The 23,199-nt window shown below is 41.9% G+C and overlaps 1 protein-coding gene across 3 annotated transcripts in view; it reads left to right on the top strand.

Annotated features, from left to right (window-relative positions):
- Positions 1-23,199, top strand: part of FGGY (FGGY carbohydrate kinase domain containing) — a 201,323-nt gene that overhangs the window by 93,630 nt on the left and 84,494 nt on the right. For all 3 annotated transcript variants that reach the window (XM_050962008.1, XM_050962009.1, XM_050962007.1), the window contains exons 7-8: positions 6,125-6,253; positions 20,633-20,736. In XM_050962008.1, the coding sequence (XP_050817965.1) occupies positions 6,125-6,253; positions 20,633-20,736 (233 nt within the window). The remainder of the gene's footprint in view (positions 1-6,124; positions 6,254-20,632; positions 20,737-23,199) is intronic.

Below are 23,199 nucleotides of genomic sequence, written 5' to 3'. Positions count from 1 at the left end.
TGGCCAGATTCATATCTGAAGTCAGTGAAGTTAATACCAACAATGAAATTTAGCTCTTTAAGTTTTCAGGTGCAAAGTTAATAGAGAAAGGAAACTTTTCCTTTTGTTTTTTTACGCTTGTATTTTTTTCCACAGTTATGCAGCCAAATACAATTAAACACAAAATGCAACTGAGTTCTGCATGACAGGTTAAAAGCTGCTCTTAAATGAGTGAATGTGTAAGAGCTGAGTCAGCTGAGGCCCCCTGCTGTGCTCTCCTTTTGTTATTTTTAAAAAGACTGGTAAGCACTAAAAAGTCTGTTTCTGTTAAATATTAGTAAGATTCTGCACTCTTCATTTTGCTTACTAAAGTGGACTGAAGACATATTGTTGTCTGCTTCGTGTATTGCGTCTGGTAAATAAGTGGTTGCTGTGGCAACTGTCTAGAAAGGTGGTGGGTCATTGGTACCACATAAATTCTTTAAACAAAACTAGATCGTACCAAATTCCAGAGTTAGTCTTCAAGGAAGGATAAAAGAGGAGGAAAGGCTTCAAACGACTTTTTTTCTTTTGTAAACTTGCTGCTCTGCAGGAGGGGAAAAAACCCTACTAAAAATGAGTGATATTGTTCAAAATAAAAATGTGAATCAAGGCAGTGCATTGAGAAGGGCTCTGTGTGTCTTAGTGGGACAGTTGTGTGAATGTGAAAGAAAGTTTTTTGCCTTTAAATAATTATGAGTCTGTTGTGTTAGGCTTAATTCTACAAGAGGCAGATGATTTGCACCAGTGATTACTTTAAACCAAAGACGGTATGCAGTCTCTTTGAAAAGACTCAACGAGGACACAGTACTCTCAGTGCCTGCCTTTGGTTGCAGAGTTCTCATCTCCCTCTCCTCCACTCCGAAAATTTGCTTCCTTTGCCTTCCCTGAAAGGTGTTACCTATTGTTGGATTAGAAGTATGTGGTTGTTAAGCACTTTTACTCTTGCTGTGATACTTCTTTGCTTCCTAAGCCAGTGTGTACCTTGCTATGTTGCTCTTGTAGGAGTCAACATCATTCCTCCATGGGGCTAATGTCTTTATTTCAATGGCAAGCCCACACCTATCGTCTGTGCTTTACACAGTTACCACCTTTTAGAAACCAGTATTTTCAGTGGTTACCCCATCCTGGTAGTGTTTGAGTTACCTCCTGACACCTTGTGCTTAAAATGGGAGATAAGCATGGTAACCGGCTGGTATCCCTTGGTAAATGTTTACTTAACTGTGACCATTGTGTTCCTATTCCTTGTGTGTTTTACTTCACCATTATGGATCCTTGCCCTTCCAAATTCTATGTACTTTGATGCTGAGCTGACTTTTCTAACTTCTCAGTTATTGTAAGCATATGGGTCACCATTCCTTCCCACTTCCCTGCACATTGGTGGGTAGAATCAAGGCTCTGCCCATTCCACACCCACTTACAGGTGCGTGGGTGGGAGCGCAAATTCCACTCTGAGGGATAAAGTCCTGGCCCCCTGGAGCCTGTTTCCCTTGCACCCAAACTCGCTATGCAGACAGGGCTCTGCGGGTGTAGCTCACAATGCTTCACTGATCTCTAAGGCCTAGGGGTTGAGGTGGAAGGGAAAATACAGCATTCCCTCATTACCACACTCACAGCCTGTCACCCAGCTGCTGGGTGACCCGGGGATGCTTTCTTTCTTGGCCCATTATCTTTGCTGTTCTAGTGGAAGTGGCTCCCCTTTCTCATTTTCTCTCCAGTCTCTTTCATCTCATCCTTGCCTCTGCCTTCTTGCTGCTGGGTGGGGGAGAGGGATTTCTCTCTTCTCTTAACTACTGGATGAGGAAAAGGAGACTCTCCTCTCCTGGCTGATGGAGAGGAAGAAAACTGTTGCCTCCCTTATCTGTCTTCTAGCTGGTAGGAGGAAAGGGGTCTCCGTTCATCTTATTCCTGTAGCCGCAAAGCACTCCGTTCTCTTTCTTCCACAACAGGGGTTTGGTGTGTGTTTCTGAATGGCTTCTTATTGCCTTTCCACCCAGGAGTGGGAGGCAGTGGGAGCTGCACTGCTGGATCCATTTGTTCAGCATTTTAGAGCAGGATTGCTTCTCAAGTTGGTCTGTCACTTGTTCTCCCTAGGTCATGCCAAGGGCTATGCCTAAAATCAGGCTCCAGCAGAACCGGCAATGTGGGAGTGATATGAGCAGATCTCTCATGCTGTCAGAAAGTGGCTTCAGTTAGGGAAGAATTATTCTTGCTCACTCTGACTTCTTCTAAAACCACCTGGGCGTGTTGTGTGTTTAGTGCCTTTTTCTAAAACACAAAATGACTGTATCTGAAATTCACAACAAACTCACCTCCCCATACTCCACTCCAAAGGGGAAAACCATAATGTAGACTATTCTAATGAGCTTTCTGTTGCAAAGAAATCCATATGGTCATTTTCTACTGCTTACATCAAGAAGAGAATTATCTGTATCTCTAAAATTGTTCCCTAAAAGCTCATTAGTCATAGATACAGTCATTGAATAACTGGTAAGAAAAGATATTGTCTAATAGTAGCACCGATCTTTAGAATGGACTCTAACCACTTAATAATTACGTTACAATACTTGACCATTCAGACTGAACAAACAAATCTGCTGTGAGAGTGAGTGGTGAAAGATTTTCCATCAGAATAATTTCATCCGACACTGGATGTACAAAATGAGCTAGCTGTGCACATTAAGGAGGTGCAGCTGATTCTGAAGCAAAAGCTGTGGTTGTAGCTGCATGAACTTCCTTGAGCCTCCTCCTAGCTGCAAGGTCGCTCTAGTCTTGCTCTCCGATGTCTTCACTTTAACTCCACCTTTCTGAAATAGAAATATCTTGCTGTCTAACCTTATTTAAAAAAGTGAACTTGTGATATACTTAGAAAGTTGAGCATGATTTTTCTGAGCCTATGAGCAATAAAACATCGGCATTTGTCCTCTAGGAATTAGAGGAGACCAGCAATTCATTTCACCTAAGCCATCAAGAGGCGGAAATGGTCACTTTTGGTTAGTAGTATAATGAGTTGAATGAGCTAGTTGGAAAGCTTTGAATAATCCATGTGTGTGGATTTTAAATTCTCAATATGAAACTTTGAAGGGGAGATCATGGGGACCTCTGTTGCTGAGTGTTTCACAGCCTGGCTGGTGATTTAACACCCAGAAGCTCTGTGTTTGGGGGCAGGATAAGCCTGTCTAATCTCAAAATACATTACACATTTGATTTGTAGGTGATTTGATAAGGCAATTGTATACCATGTCTTAAAAAAAAAAAAAAAAAAACAGCAGCAGCACAGCCAGATGTCTTTCATGACTGTAACATACATACTAAGATTTGAAGGCCCACCACAAAGTGAATGAGTCAACAATGTGATGCAATTGTGAAAAACACTGATTACACTGGGGTATTAACAGGCTCTTGTATATATGACACAGGAGATAATTGTCCCACTCTACTTGGCAATGGTGAGGCCACAGCTAGAGTACTGTGCCCAGTTCTGAACACTGCCCTTTAGGAAATATGTGGACAAATTTAAGAGAGTCTGAAGAAGTGCAACAAGAATGATAAAATGGTTAGAAAACCTGACTTCTGAGGAAAAATTTTAAAAAACTAGGCATGTTTAGTCTTGAGGAATGCATTACGCTCATGAAAACCCACTGAGAAAACAGAACTCTTATTTTAAACAGAAATTGTGCCAATTGTGCTCAGAAGATTTGTTGAACTAAGCAAGTTTTAAAGATAAGCCCTGTTGAATGAATTTGGAGTTTGAGTTAGAGCCAAGGCATTGGCAAGGAAGTGTGTGGAAGCTCACACTGTGCCTTTGTGTGCCTCATCCATCTAACCTGTGGATGAATAAAGAGGCGTGGATTCCAGGAGCTGTCAGTCCTGTCTTACTGCTTTGTATCTAGCTATACTGCAGCACCACCCTAGGGAAAGACCTTTTACATGGAGATGGGCCTGAATCAAACCCCCCATCCTGAAACACCTGAACTCCGAAGTGTCCAGACCTGGATCCTATCTTCATAGCTTGGGTCTATCCCTATCTTTATCATAGTTCAGAGACTGATTACCGTGGCAAGCTGCATGCCAAAGGTTAGCACCCTGGTGGGACGAGACGGTTTGTTTACCTGCTGCGTCCGCAGGTCCAGCCAATTGCAGCTCCCAGTGGCTTCAGTTCACCATTCCAGGCCATTGGGGGTGTTGGGAAGTGGCGCAGGGCAAGGGATGTGCTGGCCGCCATTTCCCCAACACCCCCATTGGCCTGGAATGGTGAACCACGGCCACTGGGAGCTGCGATCGGCTGGACCTGTGGACGCAACAGGTAAACAAACCGGCCTGGCCTGCCAGGGTGCTTACCCTGGCAAGCTGTGTGCCAAAGGTTGCCAGTCCTGGTCATAATTGATTAGTTGTTAAAATAATCTTTCCTGTTGGGGGAAAAAAAAAAAAAAACAGTTAAAAGCTCAGATTCCCTCCAGTGTGGTGGCACAGAACATGGCAGAAAGGCCCTGTTGCAGAATGCCAGACAGATTGGGGAGGGTAGTTTTTGGTGGTTCAACGTACCCTCCTCTGCAACGAGCCAACACAGACTCAGAAGTGGGTGGTCCTAGCCATGGAGGAAATGTGGCAGGATTTCACTGATTTAATGGTTCTGAACAGCCTCTGCTGGCTACTACAGAGGCACTAATGGACATTAAAGGCACCACTTTTCTGGTGGAACTCCTGAAGGCGAGTGGAGATGGAAATGCCTCTGGGCCAAGCTGATGCAGGAGGTACAGTTTTCACTTATTTGCATCAGCACAAGTGAATCTGCCCCAAGGTATCTAATTTTGTTATACCAATATAATAAAAAGCAGCAGGATCTTAAGAGGGATAAGGCAAAGATGCCACATTTATTGTAAATATAATAATAAAGCAACAGAAAAACAAACAATGTTGTTTAACCACTTACTCCTATTACTATTTATTCCTTATATATATATATATATATATATATATATATATATATTCACACAATCATTCATTCATTCAGGTTCTGTATAGGTGTTATAGTTACCAGCCTAGAAGTTGCTCATGCCAAGTTATTGGCCAGGTATCTTGGTCATGAGGATGGAGCCAAGTCTGTGTCAGATGCACCTGATGCTCCTGAAGGTTGGCAGCAGAACCAGAGACTCAAAGTCCTCAGTCTTTGGAGTTCATTCTTATAAGAATTAATTCCTATGTTAGTCTATGGGAGCTGTTTCATCCTGCTGTTGCTGACTCAATCAGCAGATGGCACATTCCTGGTGGCTCCACACTGTCTAAAGTGGCACATTCCTTCCAGGTGTTTGGGGTGGATCCCAGTTTACCCTACGGGGGTTGTCTGGTGGTCCACTTGACACATTCTTCGGCCGAAGGATCCTTTCTGGGCTGGCACCTCCCTAGCCATTCACGTACATCAAGCATTCATCAACATACATTCCATATTTTAGGCAGAGTCAATTAATGGCTTAAGGCTCACAGCAGGGGTGGTAACATAGTGTCCACTTCAAGAACAAAGTCAATTAACTTGTTTGTAAGTTTTACATAGTAATAGAGTATCTTTCACAGGACAGATACAATCAATGTTTTCTGCAGACAGGAGCTTACAAGTTTTGACAGAAGAACCGAAAGATTTTTGTACCTGGTGAAACTGGGAGGGTCACTGTCACTTGAGGGAATCACTGTTAGTACCTTCTTTAATATCCCTACAATTTCTAAAATACCTTTATTTCTGCAGATATGAAGTCAGTGGCTACAATATAAAGCATGAGCCTGTTTGTCTGTTGACATACCTAGTAAAAAGATCACACCATGTTAAATGGAATTTTTACAGGTTATAGTAAAAGTTGTTCTACTTCGCTATACTGGGCATTGAATAGTTATCAGTTCTTAAACTCTTGTGAGCAGCATGATACAGCACAGTTGTGTTTAATATACACACAGTGCAATTGGTATTTGCTAAGTAAATGGAGTTTTCAATACACTTTTTTTGAGGGATAGTACATTAAACAGCGGTGGGAAAAAGTGCTTTTTCAGGAAAATGCATGTTTGCTTTTATGTTTATCAAACTGATGGGTGTTTGCTTTTACTTGTGTCTGCTCAGGAAACCAAGTCCTGTCTCCTGGAGCTTCTGTTGGAAATGGCCTAATGCCAGAGGCTGCAAAAGACCTCGGTCTTGCTGAAGGGACTGCAGTAGCAGCATCTCTCATTGATGCACATGCTGGAGGACTAGGTATTCTTATATATTTACTGTTCTCGGAAACAGGGATATTATTGAAATTAAATTTTTATGTTTCTACAAACACAGGTAACTAAGCAGGACGTTGCCCTTATGCTGAAAGACCAATTCTTATCAAGTAGCACACTTAAAAAAAATCTTTATAAATTAGAGGCTGAGGGAACTGGGGCTTATTTAGTTTGCAGAAGAGAAGAGTGAGGAGGGATTTGATAGCAGGCTTCAGCTAACTGAAGGGGTTCCAAAGAGGATGGAGCTTGGCTGTTCTCAGTGGTGGCTGATAACAGCAGAAGAAGCAATGGTCTCAAGTTGCAGTGGGGGAGGTCTAGGTCTGATATTTAAAAAAAACTATTTCATTAGGAGAGTGGTGAAGCACTGGAATGGGTTACCTAGTGAGGTGGTGGAATCTCCATTCTTAGAGGTTTTTAAGATCCAGCTTGACAAAGCCCTGGCTGGGATGATTTATTTGGGGATTGGTCCTGCTTTGAGCAGGGGGTTGGACTGGATGACCTCCTGAGGTATCTTCTAATCCTAATCTTCTATGATCTTCTATGATACAAAAAAAGAGTGTGTGTAAACTTCACTAAAATCAATTTGAAATTTTCAAGTGTCCACTAATTTTTGTTGCCTCCATTTTCAGGTTCTCAATTTGAGACACAAAGGACCTAATTCTCAGGGGCTGAGAGTCTAGTGCTCCCACTGAGCTTCCCATTTCTTCAACACATTAGGAAAAACCCACCCCAAGTACAAAATAAAGTGCTCAGCCAAAAATCATGGGTCTGATGCAGGAATCTCTCAGGGAAGTTCTCTGGCCTGTGCTACATAGAGTTCACACTAGATGACAATAAGGGTTCCTTCTGGCCTTAAAAATCTATGAAACTTCATTGACATTCTTCAAAAAATTTCACTCATATTTCCCTAATTTAACAAAAATATTTGAGCTCAAAAGTTGTAAAATTTCTGAGGAAAAACATTTAACTGCAAATATTTCACTCAGCTCTGATAGTATTACTATAAGGTATTCACTCAGCTCTACGTAGTATTATAATGTCCATTTCATAGACCTGAGGTAAAGAGACAAATAATTTGTTCAGTGTCATATAGATACAGATTGTTCCCTGCAGCAAAACGACCCTCCCTGACAAGCTTGCTTCTGCTACCTGTACCATTGATCACAGGTAATGAGGGGTAGCAGGCTTCACAGAGCTGTTACATCCCACATTCCACTGCAGGTGAATGGGAAGGAATGGGGAAGATACCATACAGGGTCAGACCAAAGGTCCATCTAGCCCAATATCCTGTCTTCCGAGGCCAATACCAAGTGCCCCAGAGGGAAAGTACAGAACAGGTAATCAGCAAGTGATCCATCCCCTGTAGCCCATTCCCAGCTTCTGGCAAACAAAGGGCTATCTTCTTCATCTGTAAATGCTGAGAAATTGAGACTACAGTTATTGTGAGTACGGTTCATACTGTACCACCTCTGACTACCATGCAGGGATGAGGCCCCCTGTGCTGTGTCTTGTACAGACAAATAACAAAGCAGTCAGAGTCTGCCCCAGTAAATTGACAGTTTAAGTGTCAATAGGACACAAGAGACAGATGAAAGGAGGGATGGGGGTGAGGGGAACTGGTGAGGATTAGGTGTCAATGAGACTAACAGAGTTTAGGAAGAAAACAGTAGTCTAAAAAAACAAAGGAAGCTGGGTCTGTTTATAAGTATCCTGTGTAAAGCATAAATGAGAAAGATTATAGAACAAACTGTTTTGATGCTAAAATAGTTTAAATGTACTGGTAAAACCTTAAACCTTTTAAGAAGGCTTTTACTTTGAGACTCCATGGAGCTGTTGGATGTGTGCATTATTGTACTTCATTGGCTGAATTTAGGTTGACTTAAAACATGGTTCAGCCCCATAACTCCCCATTGGTAGGGGTAATCTCCCTCTGTTTAAATAATGGAATGGAGACCTTTGTGCATTTCCTTTATACTAGCCCAATGTGGGACGTAGCACAAAAACTGCTTGCTTTATTAGGATTATGGGTGTAATTCATTTAAAATAACGAGGAGTCCTTGTGGCTACAAGGCCTCCTCATTGTTTTTACTGATACAGACTAACATGGCACATAGCATCCACAGTTTGTAGCCACAAAAAATGGAATCTAGCTATTAAAAATCTGATCTGGTGTCAGTCATTCGTTAGCCGACTTTCTGTTGAGCATTCCTGAACTTCGAGAGTATGTGAAATCTAGATTCAGTCTGAAAGGGTATGGCTACATTTGGAATTTCAAAGCGCTGCCGCGGCAGCGCTTTGAAGTGTGAGTGTAGTCAGAGCGGCAGCGCTGGGAGAGAGCTCTCCCAGCGCTGCATGTAAACCACATCCCTTATGGGTATAGTGTGCAGCGCTGGGAGCCGTGCTCCCAGCGCTGCTGCCCTGATTACACTGACGCTTTACAGCGCTGTATCTTGCAGCGCTCAGGGGGGTGTTTTTTCACACCCCAGTTGCAGCGCTGTAAAGTGTGAGTGTAGCCAAGGCCAAAGCTTTTGGTTTTCACCAGTCTTTAGCTTTGAGTTTGAAAACAAACTTAAAAATCTAGCCCAGATTTGCCAGAAGGCTTATAAATCTTTCAAACAAATCTGAAATAATTGCTGTTTACATGTTAGGTGTCTAAATCTCTTCAAAAAGAAGAACAAGAGTACTTGTGGCACCTTAGAGACTAACACATTTATTGGCGCATAAGCTTTCGTGGGCTACAGCCCACTTCTTCAGATGCATAGAATGGATCATATAGTAAGGAGATATATATGCACATAGAACATGAAAAGGTGGAAATAGCCATATCAACTCTAAGAGGCTAATTAATTAAGATGAGCAATTATCAGCAGGAGAAAAAAAAGTTTTGTAGTGATAATCAGGATGGCCCATTTCAGACAGTTGACAAGAGGTGTGAGGATACTTAACATGGGGAAAATAGATTCAATCTGTGTCATGACTCAGCCATTCCCAGTCTCTATTCAAGCCTAAATTAATGCTGTCTAGTTTGCATATTAATTCAAGTTCAGCAGTTTCTCATTGGAGTCTGTTTTTAAAGCTTTTCTGTTGCAAAACTGCCACCTTTAAGTCTGTTACTGAGTGACCAGAGAGGTTGAAGTGTTCTCCTACTGGTTTTTGAATGTTATGATTCCTGATGTCAGATTTGTGTCCATTTATTTTTTTTGCATAGAGACTGTCCAGTTTGGCCTATGTACATGGCAGAGGGGTATTGCTGGCAGATGATGGCATATATCACATTGGTAGATGTGCAGGTGAACAAGCCCCTGATGGTGTGGCTGATGTGATTGGATTCTATGATGGTGTCACTTGAATAGATATGTGGACAGAGTTGGTATCAGGCTTTGTTGCAAGGATAGGTTCCTGGGTTAGTATTTTTGTTGTGTGGTGGCTGGTGAGTGTTTGCTTCAAGTTGGGGGGCTGTCTGTAAGTGAGGACTGGTCTGTCTCCCAAGATCTGAGAGAGTGATGAATCATCTTTCAGGATAGGTTGTAGATCTTTGATGATGAGCTGGAGAAGTTTTAGTTGGGGGCTGAAGGTGACAGCTGGTGGTGTTCTGTGATTTTCTTTGTTGGGCCTGTCCTGTAGTAGGTGACTTCTGGGTACTCTTCTGGCTCTGTCAATCTGTTTTTTCACTTCAGCAGGTGGGTATTGTAGTTTTAAGAATGCTTGATAGAGATCTTGTAGATGTTTCATCTGAGGGATTGGAGCAAATGTGATTGTATCTTAGAGCTTGGCTGTAAACAATGGATCATGTGGTGCATCCTGGATGGAAGCTGGAGGCATGTAGGGAAGTATAGCAGTCAGTAGGTTTCCAGTATAGAGTGGTGTTTGTGTGACCATCGCTTATTAGTACAGTAGCGTCCAGGAAATGGACTGCTTGTGTGGATTGGTCTAGCCTAAGGATGATAGTGGGATGGAAATTGTTGAAATCATGGTGGAATTCCTCAAGGACTTCTTTTCCATGGGTCCAGATGATGAAGACGTCATCAATGTAGTGCAAGTAGAGCAGGGGTGTTAGGGGATGAGAGCTGAGGAAGTGTTGTTCTAAGTCAGCCATAAAAATGATGGCATACTGTGGGCCATGCGGGTACTCATCGCAGTTTTGGCATGGTTTTGATGTGAAATGCATCAGAAAGAAAAGGGAATAAGTTGGAATACTCCCTTGCAAAATGAGATCACCGAGCTTCACAAAGCTCCTCTCTGTTCTTGCCAGGAAAGTGCAGGATGCTTAATTCTGGGCTTGTAGCTTAGTGAAAATATTGATAGAAATTATTTTCAGATGTCTTTTAAAATGAAAAGCATTTGAAATTTTGAAGCCCGCATACTTTTTTGTACTGATTTGGGGGAAGGTGTATTTTATTTTGCTTTTGAAAGTTTTTCATTTCACCTTTAATGCATGTCATCCACATGCCATTTCAGTCATACTTCATGAAGACTTCAGTAGAACTACTCAAGGGATGAATTTGCCCACTATGCTTTATTTACCATTTTCCTTCAAGCTGGTTTTATCACCAGTAGTTTTTAGTCTTAGAGCTCCAGCATCATCTGTTTATTGAAATACATTTGTGACCTTTGGAAGTAGGAAAAAGGAAGACAGCAACATCTGATTTTTGGGTAAAAGTTGTTCTCCGAGGACTGTATCTCACAAGATTTCAAGTTTCTGTGCTTCTCTACATGCATAGAATTTATAGCGGGAGCTTCATGCATGTAGGGAAAACAAAGATCTGTGTCTTGCTCCACTTTGTCATTCTGAAAGGAGAGTTTTGCTCTTCAACTGGATTTACCAGTGTTTACAAAAATGCCTCTGTAATGCAGAGCTTTCGTACTTCCTATGTCCAACTGCCAGTAAAGCATTTGGGTCTGGTGGACTATGTCAAGGGAGGCATGAGCATGGACAATGCTTACTTGATGTCCCAGTGGTTTGACTGCTGAGGAAAAACTGAACTATGCAGCCCAAAGAGCATTGTTCTTGGCCGTCAGCTACAAATTGGTGCTTTTCCATAGAGTTGAACTGAGGCCTGTCTGTCTGGAGATACGCACTTCACAAAGGGGATGGCAGTGAGTGGTGGAGCTTGGAGAAGAGCCTCTCAGAGATGGTCTTAGGCAGTCATGCCTAGTAGTTGGAGTAGGTGTCAGGTCTAGTGGTCAAAGCAGAAGGTCAGAAGCAAAGTCAGAGCCAAGAGTCAAAACAGAGTCTGATGCAGAAATTGGAGCCAAGAGTCAGAACCAGATTACCTGGAATATGGAAAGGCAGGAGCAGGGCTGGTTCCAAGTAGGGGCAAGGTTGGAACAGGATTAGAACAATGCAAGGGGTGGGGCACGATCTAAACTGGAATGAGGCTGGGTACAGGGCAGGGTCAGGGCTGGAGCAGGGCTTGGAGTGAGGCAAGCCCAGGGCGGCAGAGACACCACAGCTGCATGCACTGAGTAGCCACAAAGCCTCTGCAGCTGCTTGGCTTAAGAGCAAGAGCAAGCACCTCTCTGCCTTATCCAATCAGGTGGTTCTGCTGTGGTCCAAGTACTCTCATTGGCTGCCTGGTGGCTGGGCAGGTGTAGCTGGAGGCCCTCATTCCTGACACTACCCTGTAGAAACTGGTTTTCCCTTCTTGTTTTTATTAAAACAAAGCCACCTGGTCCTGATCCTCTTCTCTAGTTCCCTGCTTGAGCTACTGCAGCCCTAGGGGTGGACTAATTCCTGCAGTCTGTGCAGCCCCAGTGGGAGGTAGATGCAGGGACCAGGATGAAAATAGGAATGATGGATGTGGAAGAGGAGCTATTGTAAGCTCCCCCATAATTAGCTCCACACCTGCGAACTGGGTAGCCACAGAAAGTTTCACCAGCGTGGTTGCTTTGGTACTAGTTACTTAATCTTGGATCCCAGGAAAAGTGTTCTTTCAAACTGTATTACATTAATGTGCACAAGAGAACTTTTAGTTCTCACACAGGCCAGTTAGTATGCAACATGTTGGTGCCCTTTAGAAATCACACCCCCTAGTGTGCATTGCTGCTCCACGTAGACAAGCCCTCATAGGCTGTGATCAAGTGATCCCTCTTTGTTAAGCTAAAAATATAGACTCAAGGAATTTAATCTCTATTAGGCATGTTTTTCAATCTTAATTATTCTTGTGGCTGTTCTCTGAACCCTTTCCAATTTAACATCCTTCTTGAACTGCGAATACCAGAACTGGACACAGTATTCCAGCAGCTCTTACATCAGTGCCAAATACAGAGGTAAAGTAACCTATCTATTCCTACTTAAGGTTCCCCTGTTTATGCAACCAAGGCTCTCGTTAGTCCTTTTGGCCACAACATCACACTGAGAGCTCATGTTCAACTGGTTATCCACCATGATCCCTGAATCCCTTTCAGAGTCACTGCTTCCCAGGATAGAGTCCTCCATCTTGTAAGTATGGCCTATATTTTGTTCCTAGATGTGGACATTTACTTTTAGCTGTATTAAAACAGATCTTGTTTGCTTGTGTCCAGCTGGCCAAGCAATCCAGATCAGTGACTTGTCCTTTTCATTATTTACCACTCCAATTTTTTATCATCTGCACACTGTATCAATGATGACTGTATGTTTTCTTTCACATTATCGATAAAAATGTTAAAGTAACATAAGGCTAAGAACCGATCCATGCGGGACCCCACTAGAAACACACCCACTCAATGATGATTCTCTGTTTTCAGTTACATTTTGAGACCAATCAGGTAGCCAGTTTTTAATCCATTTAATTTGAATCCATTATGATCAGCTTGGAGTTGGATAGTCAGGTGGGGAAATTTCCTGTTACCTGAATTTCCTTTTCTGAGCTTTTCACATCCCACAAACATAAGGTCTGGCTCCCCAGTCTCAGGTGATGGGGAGTCAAAACTGATCTTTTGTTCTGGCTGGGACACAGGACTGACACTTTCCCAGAATGATAGTGTCCAAATGTAAGCGGGCACAGACTCACCTGGCGGCCCCTCCTGCTTGTTAGCCTCAGGAATTAGCTTCCAGCGTCCAGAGCGCCTTCTGCTGGCCAGAGATCCACTTTACTGCTGGCCACCATGTTCTTCCCAGGACCTCAGTGCCCCTTTTACCAGGTGCTGCCCCCTGGCAGTACCCCAACCATTCTGGGTCTCCCCTTCCCAGGGGAACCACCACCCACTATCCACACTTCACCTCAGTCTTGGCCCAGTCTCCATCTAAACCCCATTCACTGGGGCAGATTGCAGTATAAGCCACTCATCACAGGCAAAGGGGTTCAGACCTACTGCCTCTGCCTCCCCATGGCCTGCCCCATTGCAACCCTGCACCTATTCAGCCTATAGTCAGACCTGCAGCCTGGGGCTTTCTGGGCCAGAGCTCCCAGTTCCTCTGGCTCTTCCCCAGCCCTGCTCCCAATCTAGGTGTCTTGCTTAGGTCCCTTCAGCCAGACCCTTCTCCCTCTACAAGCAGAGGGAGACTGTCTGGGCCTTTAGCTCACAGCCTCTTATAGGGGCCAGCTGGGCCTGACTGGGGTATGGCCACAGCTGAGCCTACTTTCCCCAATCAGTCCAGGCTTCTTGCCCCAACCACAGCCCTCTCCTGAGCTGTTTCAAGCCACGCAGGGCAGGAGTGCGTAACCATCCTGCTACACCAAACCTCTACAATACTAAATTTCCTGTTAACCATCATGCTGTAAACTAGTATCAGTTGAAGGCCTCATGTTGCGGAGGACTCTCCTGCCAAGCACTGCATCTGCAGGTCACACAGGATGTGTCTCAGAGGTGTTCATGGAGACTTGGTTTTCAGAGTTACTGATCAGCCAGAGCACTCATGAGCATCAGCCAGAACTGCAAGTGTTTATCACCTCTGAAAATTAAGCTTCTTTGACTTAAGGCCAGATGGATGGTTAGGCACTAGCTTAGGAGTTGGGAAATGCAGGTTCAGTTCCCTGCTCCACCATAAACTTCCTGTGCAATCATGGGCATATCATTTAACCTCCCTTCCTCTGTTCCCCATCTGTAAAATGGGGCTATTAGTAACTCACAGGGGTGTTGCAAGGATAAACACATTAAAGACTGTGAAGCCCTTTGGGAACTACTGAGAAGCGCTATGTAAGAGCCAGATATTATTATTTACAAAAGTATGTAGGCACCTAAAGATGCAGATAGGCACGTAATGGAATGAGTACCTAAGAGAGTGCCTAGCTGCCATTGTCTGTCAATGAGAGATGGGTGCCTAAACTGTACAGGCAATTTTGTATATTCCTGTAGGTGCCTGGCTGGCTCTTTAGTGTGTAAAACATCTTTGTAAATCTGGCCTTTAATACCTCAATTTGAATTTAGGTGGTGGTTTTTTTTTAATTAGGTACCCTGATTTCAGGATTCCGACCACAGTTAACATCAAAGTTTGAAAGTCTCTCTCACACACGTACAATGTGTTTGTTTTAATGTCTGTTTCATTATTAATCCAGCAAGGTTCTATTTTCAAAGTCAGCCTGTTTCGATATTAAAACATGGAGACCTCCCTGTGTGGGGGTTTATTGCCGAGATGCGGAGATGTCAGACCAAATGCTGCGAGCACTAGAAATCTTCTCTATCCATGTTAAACTTGGCATGCTGTATGTCATTCAGTAAACAAATTCTGAAGGTAGATCCGATCCCAGCTGTCCTGCTGGTGTCAGAAATGCTTGGAATTCTTGTAAATCAGAGAACCAGAGAAGATAATTTGTTGTTATTAGTTTGTACTAGCATAGCATCTAGAAATCTAACAGAGATTGGGGCTCCATTATGCCATGCACTGTGAAGACCCATAGAGAGAAAGTCTTCCAAAGAGCTTGCATTCTAACTAAACAAAACACACACACAGTGTTGGTTGGGGAAACAAAGGCACAGAGAGGTGAAGCATCTTGTCCAAGATCACACAGCAAATCAGTGGCAGAGCTAGGAATGGAATCTGTGTCCTAAACCTAATCCTAGTCTGGTGCCCCATGCACTGGACCAAAATGCCTCTCTGGTAAGTGGAATTCTCTCATTTTCTGATAGTTTATTAAATACACTGGTCAAAACTAAGAAGAACTAAATTAATATTTAGTAAACAGCAGGTACTATTTTAGCATTTTTTTATGATTTCCAATAGTTGTTTCTCCTAGATTATCCATATACTGTACATATTATTATAGTTTGTATTGACCATATTTAATCATTTAATCAGAGCATCTGTACTCTGGCTAGGAAACCAATTAGTCTCACTATGTGGATGGGTGGGCTTTTTAAAAATAGGGAAAATCAGCATATTTTTCAGTAGAAGGACTTAACGTTTTCATGTTGTAGAATATACATGATAATGTATAATCTCACATTGAATCACATTGCTATGAACTATCTTATAAACAAATTCATATTGAACTATGAGAAATATTTCCACATCTTATTTTTGTGGAGGTAGATGAATATTTGGTACACAAATTTCAACACTTCAAAACACTCCAACGGACCTAATTTTCGTGGAAACACACATGCTTTTACCCTTGCAGTTTTCATGTGCAATGCTACAAAACAAGGGTCAGATTTTCAGAAACGGGGATGGCATTTTTGCAAGCTCAAGTTGCCAGTGCAATAAATGTAGGTGATTTTTTTTGTCCCCACAGTCATTAGCCCCTGCAGTTTAAGGAACTTAAATGTCTAAAGGCAGTAAAAATCAGTGCCTTACTGGCGAAGTGAGATGTATTAAGGGTGCATAAAACTGTGTGCAAAATGGTTACTTGCTCTTGCAATTTTGTGCTTTTGAAAATGGAGGCCCAGGCCCGGGTGGATCAAAAATTTGGACTTAAATATAAGCAAAATTGTGCCAGCAAAATTAGAGACTGCTTTTCAAAGTCAGGCCTGTAATCTCATTTTTTTTTTACATTCCACTTGCTTAGGTTTATTAAAATGTATACCATTCACTAAATACAATATAGACTTGTGTAACAAAATATCCTTTCTTTTAGGACATAAAATATACAATTTGATTTTATGCTGTAAACATGCATCACCGAAGGCCTTTGTAAGGCTTAAATCATGAACCTTTAGGCAGTGACTTGCTCTTTCTCTTCATCATCTCTTCATCCTTCATGTTGTATATGTTAAACTCATGCATTTATTTAAACATGGAGAATAATTTGCTGCACCCAACCTCTTTAGAGTTTGAAGTTTGAATCTTAACAAAACTGCATTAAAGGTCCAGCCTTTCCAGAATTAAGTGATCCTTTGAAATCAACAAGATATTGATTATGTGTGTGGGGGGAAATATACTGAAAGCTGGACTGATGACATAGCGTTAATTCCTATACAGAGGAATGAACAGCTCTTGTTATCTACACTGCCAGCCACATGGCATATCAGTGAATAAATGTGGATGGGAAATAACTTTTCATATTTTAGAATTTTCAGTCCAGACACCATTTTCCACAGTGCCTCCATATTCCCATACAGGAGCTCTACCAGTCACAGATTCCCTGTTCTGGCTCTGCACATAGTGGGTGACGTTTAACTGCTTAGGGGCTGGAGAACCAGTCACATGGATCTCTCTGTATGTTTTCCTCAGTGCTGTACAGGCAGCACTGTTACAAAGGTGATGGCTTGGAAAAGGGATGTCTCTCTCTGGTAGAGGGAGGCTGATGCAGGGTAGTAGCAAGGAGAGTCACTGCAAAACGAGGACAAATTGAGTGCAAATCAAGGAGAGATGGAAGGAGGTTGTAGGAGGAGAGAATCTGTGAGACGTAAATCTGCTCTGGGAAGGGTTGCCAAATATGGGGCTGATAGAGAAGAAGATGAAATAAGAAAGATTTGGACTGAAGAGAGAGAGTGCAGAGGAGAGAACGGGGAAGAGAGGGCGAGCATAAGAGTGCACATGAGAAGAGGGTAACCAGAGCAGAGGGCGATCTCTGTAATGCACAGGGGCGGCTCCAGGCACCAGCACGCCAAGCGCTTGCCTGGGGTGGCAAGCCACGAGGTGCACTCTGCTGGTCGCCTCGAGGGCGGCAGGCAAGTTGCCTTCAGTGGCTTGCCTGCGGAGGGTCTGCTGGTCCCACGGCTTTGGTGAACCTCCCGTAGGCGTGCTGCCAAATCCGCGGGACCAGGGACCTCCCGCAGGCAAGCCGCCGAAGGCAGCCTGCCTGCCATGCTTGGGGCAGCAAAATACCTAGAGCCACCCCTGGTAATGCAGAAGAACAGCTCTCCTTTCTCCATGGTTGGGTGAGAACTCCTGCTTCCCTTCCACCCTTTCTTTCCAGCTTCTTTAATCATAAAGTTCAGGAAATAAAACTGAAAGAGCCTAAAGAAAAATAGTGGTGGAGAGGAGAGGAAATAAGAAAACAAGGGGGAAATTGAAGGTTTCCACTGAAAATAAATTCTAATGAAAATGAGGGGGAAAAGGATAGTGTCAGATAGTGCAGCCATTATTTTAAAAGTAGAAAAATATTGAAGAAAAATATACAGAGGAAAGAGAATGCAGGGAGAAGAGAGAAACATCTGCAACATGGTAAATTTAAGCCAGGAAATATTGAGAATAATTAACTGCTCTAGTTAATGAAAAGTTGCCATGTATTAAAAATGTGATGTCACATGTTTTGGGCATTTTCACCATTTTGTCATAGTGTAGTCTATACACATAGTGTATAGAGGATATGCTTTGGATCAGGGGTTCTCAAACTCGGTTTCAGGACCCCTCTGGGTCGCGAGGTTATTACATGGGGGATCACGAGCTGTCAGCCTCTATCCCAAACCCCGCTTTGCCTCCAGCTTTTATGATGGTGTTAAATATATTTTAAAGTGGTTTTAATTTATAAGAGGGGGTCACATTCAGAGGCTTGGTATGTGAAAGGGGTCACCAGTACAAAAGTTTGAGAACCACTGCTCTAGATTAACCAGTTGTACATTAATTTCCATTGGATGTCATAATTGTTCCATTGAAATACATTCTTCTGAGTGTATCAAAAATGGTCCTCAAAGATAGAACAGTAAAAACAGCACTTTCTCAGCATGCAGACTGAACCACAGTGACATGGTGAAGATTTAGTTTTCATAGCCAGTAAAATTTGACACACCGTCCATTTCTGCATTTGGCTAGAATTTTTGGATGTTCTGAGCTCTGGAATCTGTGACAGCTTTGAAGTCTGAGAGTGGGGTAGGAAGGAGATGAAGAGTTATTTGATATTTACTGCTACAGAGGTCTTGAGTAGCTTCCAAGCTAGTGCATCTGAAATCTGTTACTAAAAAGCTGAAAACTGGAAGCTGAATAGATATATGCCCTTCATTCGACCTAGTCTATTAATTTTAAAGTGCTTTGAGTTAAAACTGAGTATGAGAGGTCTGGCTCTTGAGCCTGTGACCTCAAAAAGCTGGAATAAACTACCTGCTCCATTAAAACAGGCTCCAGCATTGTAGATCTCTTATTGCACAATATCTGAAATACTTTGTTACTGTGGAAAAAAACCTGAAATTATGACTGCTGTTTCCTGCCATTTGATACTGAGTGTCATATTGTTTTGTATGGTACTAAAGTTTGCTGTCTTAAATCTGTCCTTTGGGGACTTTCACAAAAGTAATTGTGTATCCCATGAGGCTGTCCCAGTGTACTACAGATTCTGACAAAAATAAACGTAAAAACTATTTATAACAGCACTTAAATTGTTCTAAGAACTGAATTAAATGGCTGGATCTTCATTATAATTCTATGTTATAATTAGGATTGCTAAATTTGGTTGGATGTATTCCTGGAGATTTCATCACATGACATAATCTTTAATTCCTAGAGACTCCAGGCCAATCCTAGAGGGTTGACAACTGTAGTTATATGCAACGTTTTTTATTCATTAACATTAGTTATAGCATATTATAATTATATCTCACTTCAGTCAATCACAGATAGGACTTTTTGAGAACTCATTGACAGTAAAGTTGGCATAAACACTAAGGGTGACATTCTGGCCCCACTGAAATCAATAGGAAAATTCCTACTGACATCAACAGAGCCAATATTTCTGCTGAAGCAATACACATTTTCTTAATGTTTAACAGTTATTGAACCACGAGGCTTAGTAACATTATGGGAGACATACAAATAAATGTCTACCTGTTGCACTGACAAGTCACACCTGGGTAGATTTGTATGCTGTAGTGGGCAGATAGACTTCTGAATGCCTTCTAGTAGTTCTAACTACTGGTGGATTCTCTGCAGCTTGAGGTCTCCAAACCACAATTTGAAGACTTCAATAACTCGGACATAGGTTAGGGGTTTGTTATAGAAGTGGATGGGTAGGGTTCTGTGGCCTGCTTTGTGCGGGGGGTCGGACTAGATGATCACATTGGTCCCATCTGACCCTAGAATCTATGAGTCTATGAGTCTATAACTATAGTACTTCTTAGTTCAGGAAACTACCTGTTAGACTAAACTATACAAAATCCTTAATGTGTAGTGGGGCATGTCACTGTCTGGCAGGTAAAAGATAAAGCATGATAGGTAGCACCAACACTTTAAGGATTCTGTTTATCTGTACAAATAAATGAATCCCATACGTGTACAGAATACCACAGACATAATCTCGGCCTCGTCTTCCACTTGTATATTTCTTGGTTCAAATCGGATTCTGCATTTACACTTATGTACTCAAGGATTTAGGGTCAGGATTTTAGAGGTATTTAGGTGCCTGAAGATGCATATTAGTACTTAGGAGGATTTTCAAATGTGCCTAGGCTTTGATCAGTGCTATTAGGAGGTACACACACAAACACCCTGCACAGCAATCAGACAGTAGATGGGGAGGGGACAAAGCAAGAAATCATGAAGGCACTTGCCTGCGATTCAGGAGATTAGGGTTCAATTCCCAGCTCTTCCACACACTTCCTGTATGATCTTAGGCAAGTCACTTAGTCTCTTTACATTTCAGTTCTTCATCTGTAAAACAGGGATGATGGTGATATTTCCTTTTGTTTTTTCATTTTTCTCTATTTAGGCTATTGAAACTGTAAACTCTTCAGTACAAGGGCTGTCTTTTTCTACACATTTATATGATGCCTGGTACAATGGGGCCATGATTACTGTTGAGGCCTCCTGGCTCTGCTGGAATATAAATAAAATAATAATAATGGGTATAGAGGAGAGTAATTAATCTGTGTAATGCCCCATACGTTTGGAACATCCTTATCTTGTCAATAAAACAGTGTCCACAGTCACCAGACTGGAGTAGCCCTTTTTAATTGTGAAACTGGTCTGCCCTATAAGCAGTGTGGGATCCTTTGCAACCATTCAAATACTAAACAACTCTGTTTTATGGAAGGTTGGGTTGTTTTTTAAGATATATTTTTTTAAAAATAGGAGTGATTGGAGCAGATGTGAAAGGATATAACCTGCCCTGTGAAAATCAGCCAGTTACGTCCCGGCTTGCTGTGATATGTGGAACATCTTCCTGTCACATGGGGGTAGGTTCGCTACATGGTCACAGTGATGGTTTTGTATAGTAGCTAATGTCTCTGAAGAGAAATTACACTTTATTTTCCCATCCCCTCCCCTGTTTTTTTTGTTTGTTTGTTACTCTGGTGTGTTCTTTATCTTTACTTTCAGATTTTAATTACATATTATGCATTTGCTAGCAACCAGGAGATTTCATAGTAGTAGGGTGACCAGATAGCAACTGTGAAAAAAACAGGACAGAGAGTGAGGGGTAATAGGTGCCTATGTAAGAAGGAGTTTCAAAAAATGGGACTGTCCCTTTAAAAATGGGACATCTGGTCACCCTACATAATAGTGGAAATCAATACTAGGGAAAAAAACCCTGACACGAAGTGCTAAAGCAAAGTCTAATGCAACGCTGCAGAAGCTTAAAGAGAGCAGCATGAAATCAGAGCTGAAGACTCTGAATTTGAGTTATCCATGACAAACATGTCACTAATGTGTTCCTGAGCAGCGTCTTCAGAGAAGTAGTGTGTGTTCTCCAGCAGCCCTTCTTCCCCCACCTCCTCACTCAATCAATATAAATCCATCTTTCACTGAGAGCTGCAATGATCTATATTGAATTATGATATGTGTGATGACTTCAAAAAAACCAGATAAGCAATTTTTGCTTTGTTAATTTTTCCCAGTGAATTAACGAAAAAGCTTTTCCTTAGCTTGCAATTAAAATTTAGTGTCTGCTTTGGAAATTTATACCTAATTAAAATGTATGAGTCTGAAAGCTATTCCATTTAGAGAAGTACCCTTTTCTGCCATATTTTTTATTTAAAACTCATTATGCTCTTAAATTTAGACTGATTATAACTTGAATTTTTCCTGAATGAGCAAATTGGGGCAGGGGTGGTAGAGGTTTTCCTGTCAAGGAAAGGCATCTCAGATTGTGAAGAGAGAGAGCTACTGTTAAATAATGTCATTACTACACTTAATAGACGTGCCTATAGCTTGTCCTCATACTGTGTATTCATGGAATAGGCCATGACAGCAGCATGTTAATAAGACAGTGACCTTGTCAGTTATGCCCCAGTTCAGCAAAGGACTTAAGTATGTGCTTAATTTTAAGCATGCCAGTAATCATGTCCCTATTAAGACAAAACATTTAGCAGGTACTTGAAGTCAATGGGATTTAATTATGTACTTAAGCACATGTTTAAATTCCTTGTTAAATCAGGATTTTAGGTCTAAAATCCCATCTTTAGCCCTGGTCTACACCTGAAAAGCTATACTGAGATCACTGTGTTGTTTAGGGGTGTGTTTTTTTTAATTGATGTAGTTATATAGGTATAAGCCTTGGGAGATGCAGTTATACTGATATACAGGTGCCAAAATAGATCTTATTTTGCTGCCCAAACTTGTATACTGGTATGACTGCATCCACACTGGGAGTGGAATCTGGGGGGGAGGGTTGCCATTTTAACCATAGCAGTATAGTTAAAGCGGCAGAATTTTCTAGTATAGACAAGTTCTAATTGATATACTGTAGATTAGTACTCTACTCCTGTGAGCGTAGTCCCAGTGAAGTATTCACAGAATAAGATACTCCTTAATGGCTTGAGCCCCAGTTTAGGAATAGGCATTTTCTGTGGTTCTTGGAGAAACTTAAACTGGTTTTCATTTAAATGTAACAACTCAGCATTTGCTAAGTATTTATTTCCCCCCTTCTCCCAGGTGTGTGTTTTGGTTGTAGGGTTTTGTTGTGGCGTTGTTGGGGTTTTTTTTTTTTTCAATTTTAAAGGCACCACAATTTCCAATCAACAGACAACAAGCAAATTCTAAGCCGTTCTGGATCAAATCTATGGGAGGTCTTTGGTTTACATGTCCTTTATCCCCATCTGCTTATATTGTACCAAGTGACTATAGAGCACATAGGGCAATTGTGTGTGTTTTTAATGAGACGTATATTCAACTGCAGTTGATTGAACTTAGCTGTACCTTTTTTTAATTAGGGCTATAATATGGGACTTTATTATACTCATGTTTTGTTAGAAATATATTTTTTCTCTTTGTACCGAGGGACACTCAAGGCAATAGAGATTAATCATCAGGTTTAATTTAATGCAGTGGGAGAGAGACCTGTGTGGTCAGGCTGGCATTATAAAGTGCCTTTGATCTGCCTCAGGTGCATGGAGCCCCAGTGAGCCAGCAACAATAATACCTTTGTGAGATGATCAGAGAAGAGAGAGAGAAATGGTCTGTATGGAAACTCAACGCCATCCTTTGTTGTGGTTCTGGCGAACGAAAGAGCCAACTGTCAGGAGGAATTCAGAAAACAGAAAGCAGGGTTAAAGTGCGTCAGTTGGGCAGTGGATTTCTTTCAGGCCTCTTACAGGAAACTGTTCAAAATCATCTACTGGATTATTATTTTTTCTTTTGGCGCTGGTATGAGTGCTTTTGGTGGTATATGTGTGTGGATATAGTATTGCCATTATCTAGGC

Source organism: Gopherus flavomarginatus, chromosome 7 (genome assembly GCF_025201925.1).
Source record: "Gopherus flavomarginatus isolate rGopFla2 chromosome 7, rGopFla2.mat.asm, whole genome shotgun sequence".
In the NCBI taxonomy this organism is placed as follows: Eukaryota; Metazoa; Chordata; order Testudines; family Testudinidae; genus Gopherus; species Gopherus flavomarginatus.
This window is presented reverse-complemented; position numbering and strand designations above follow the sequence as displayed.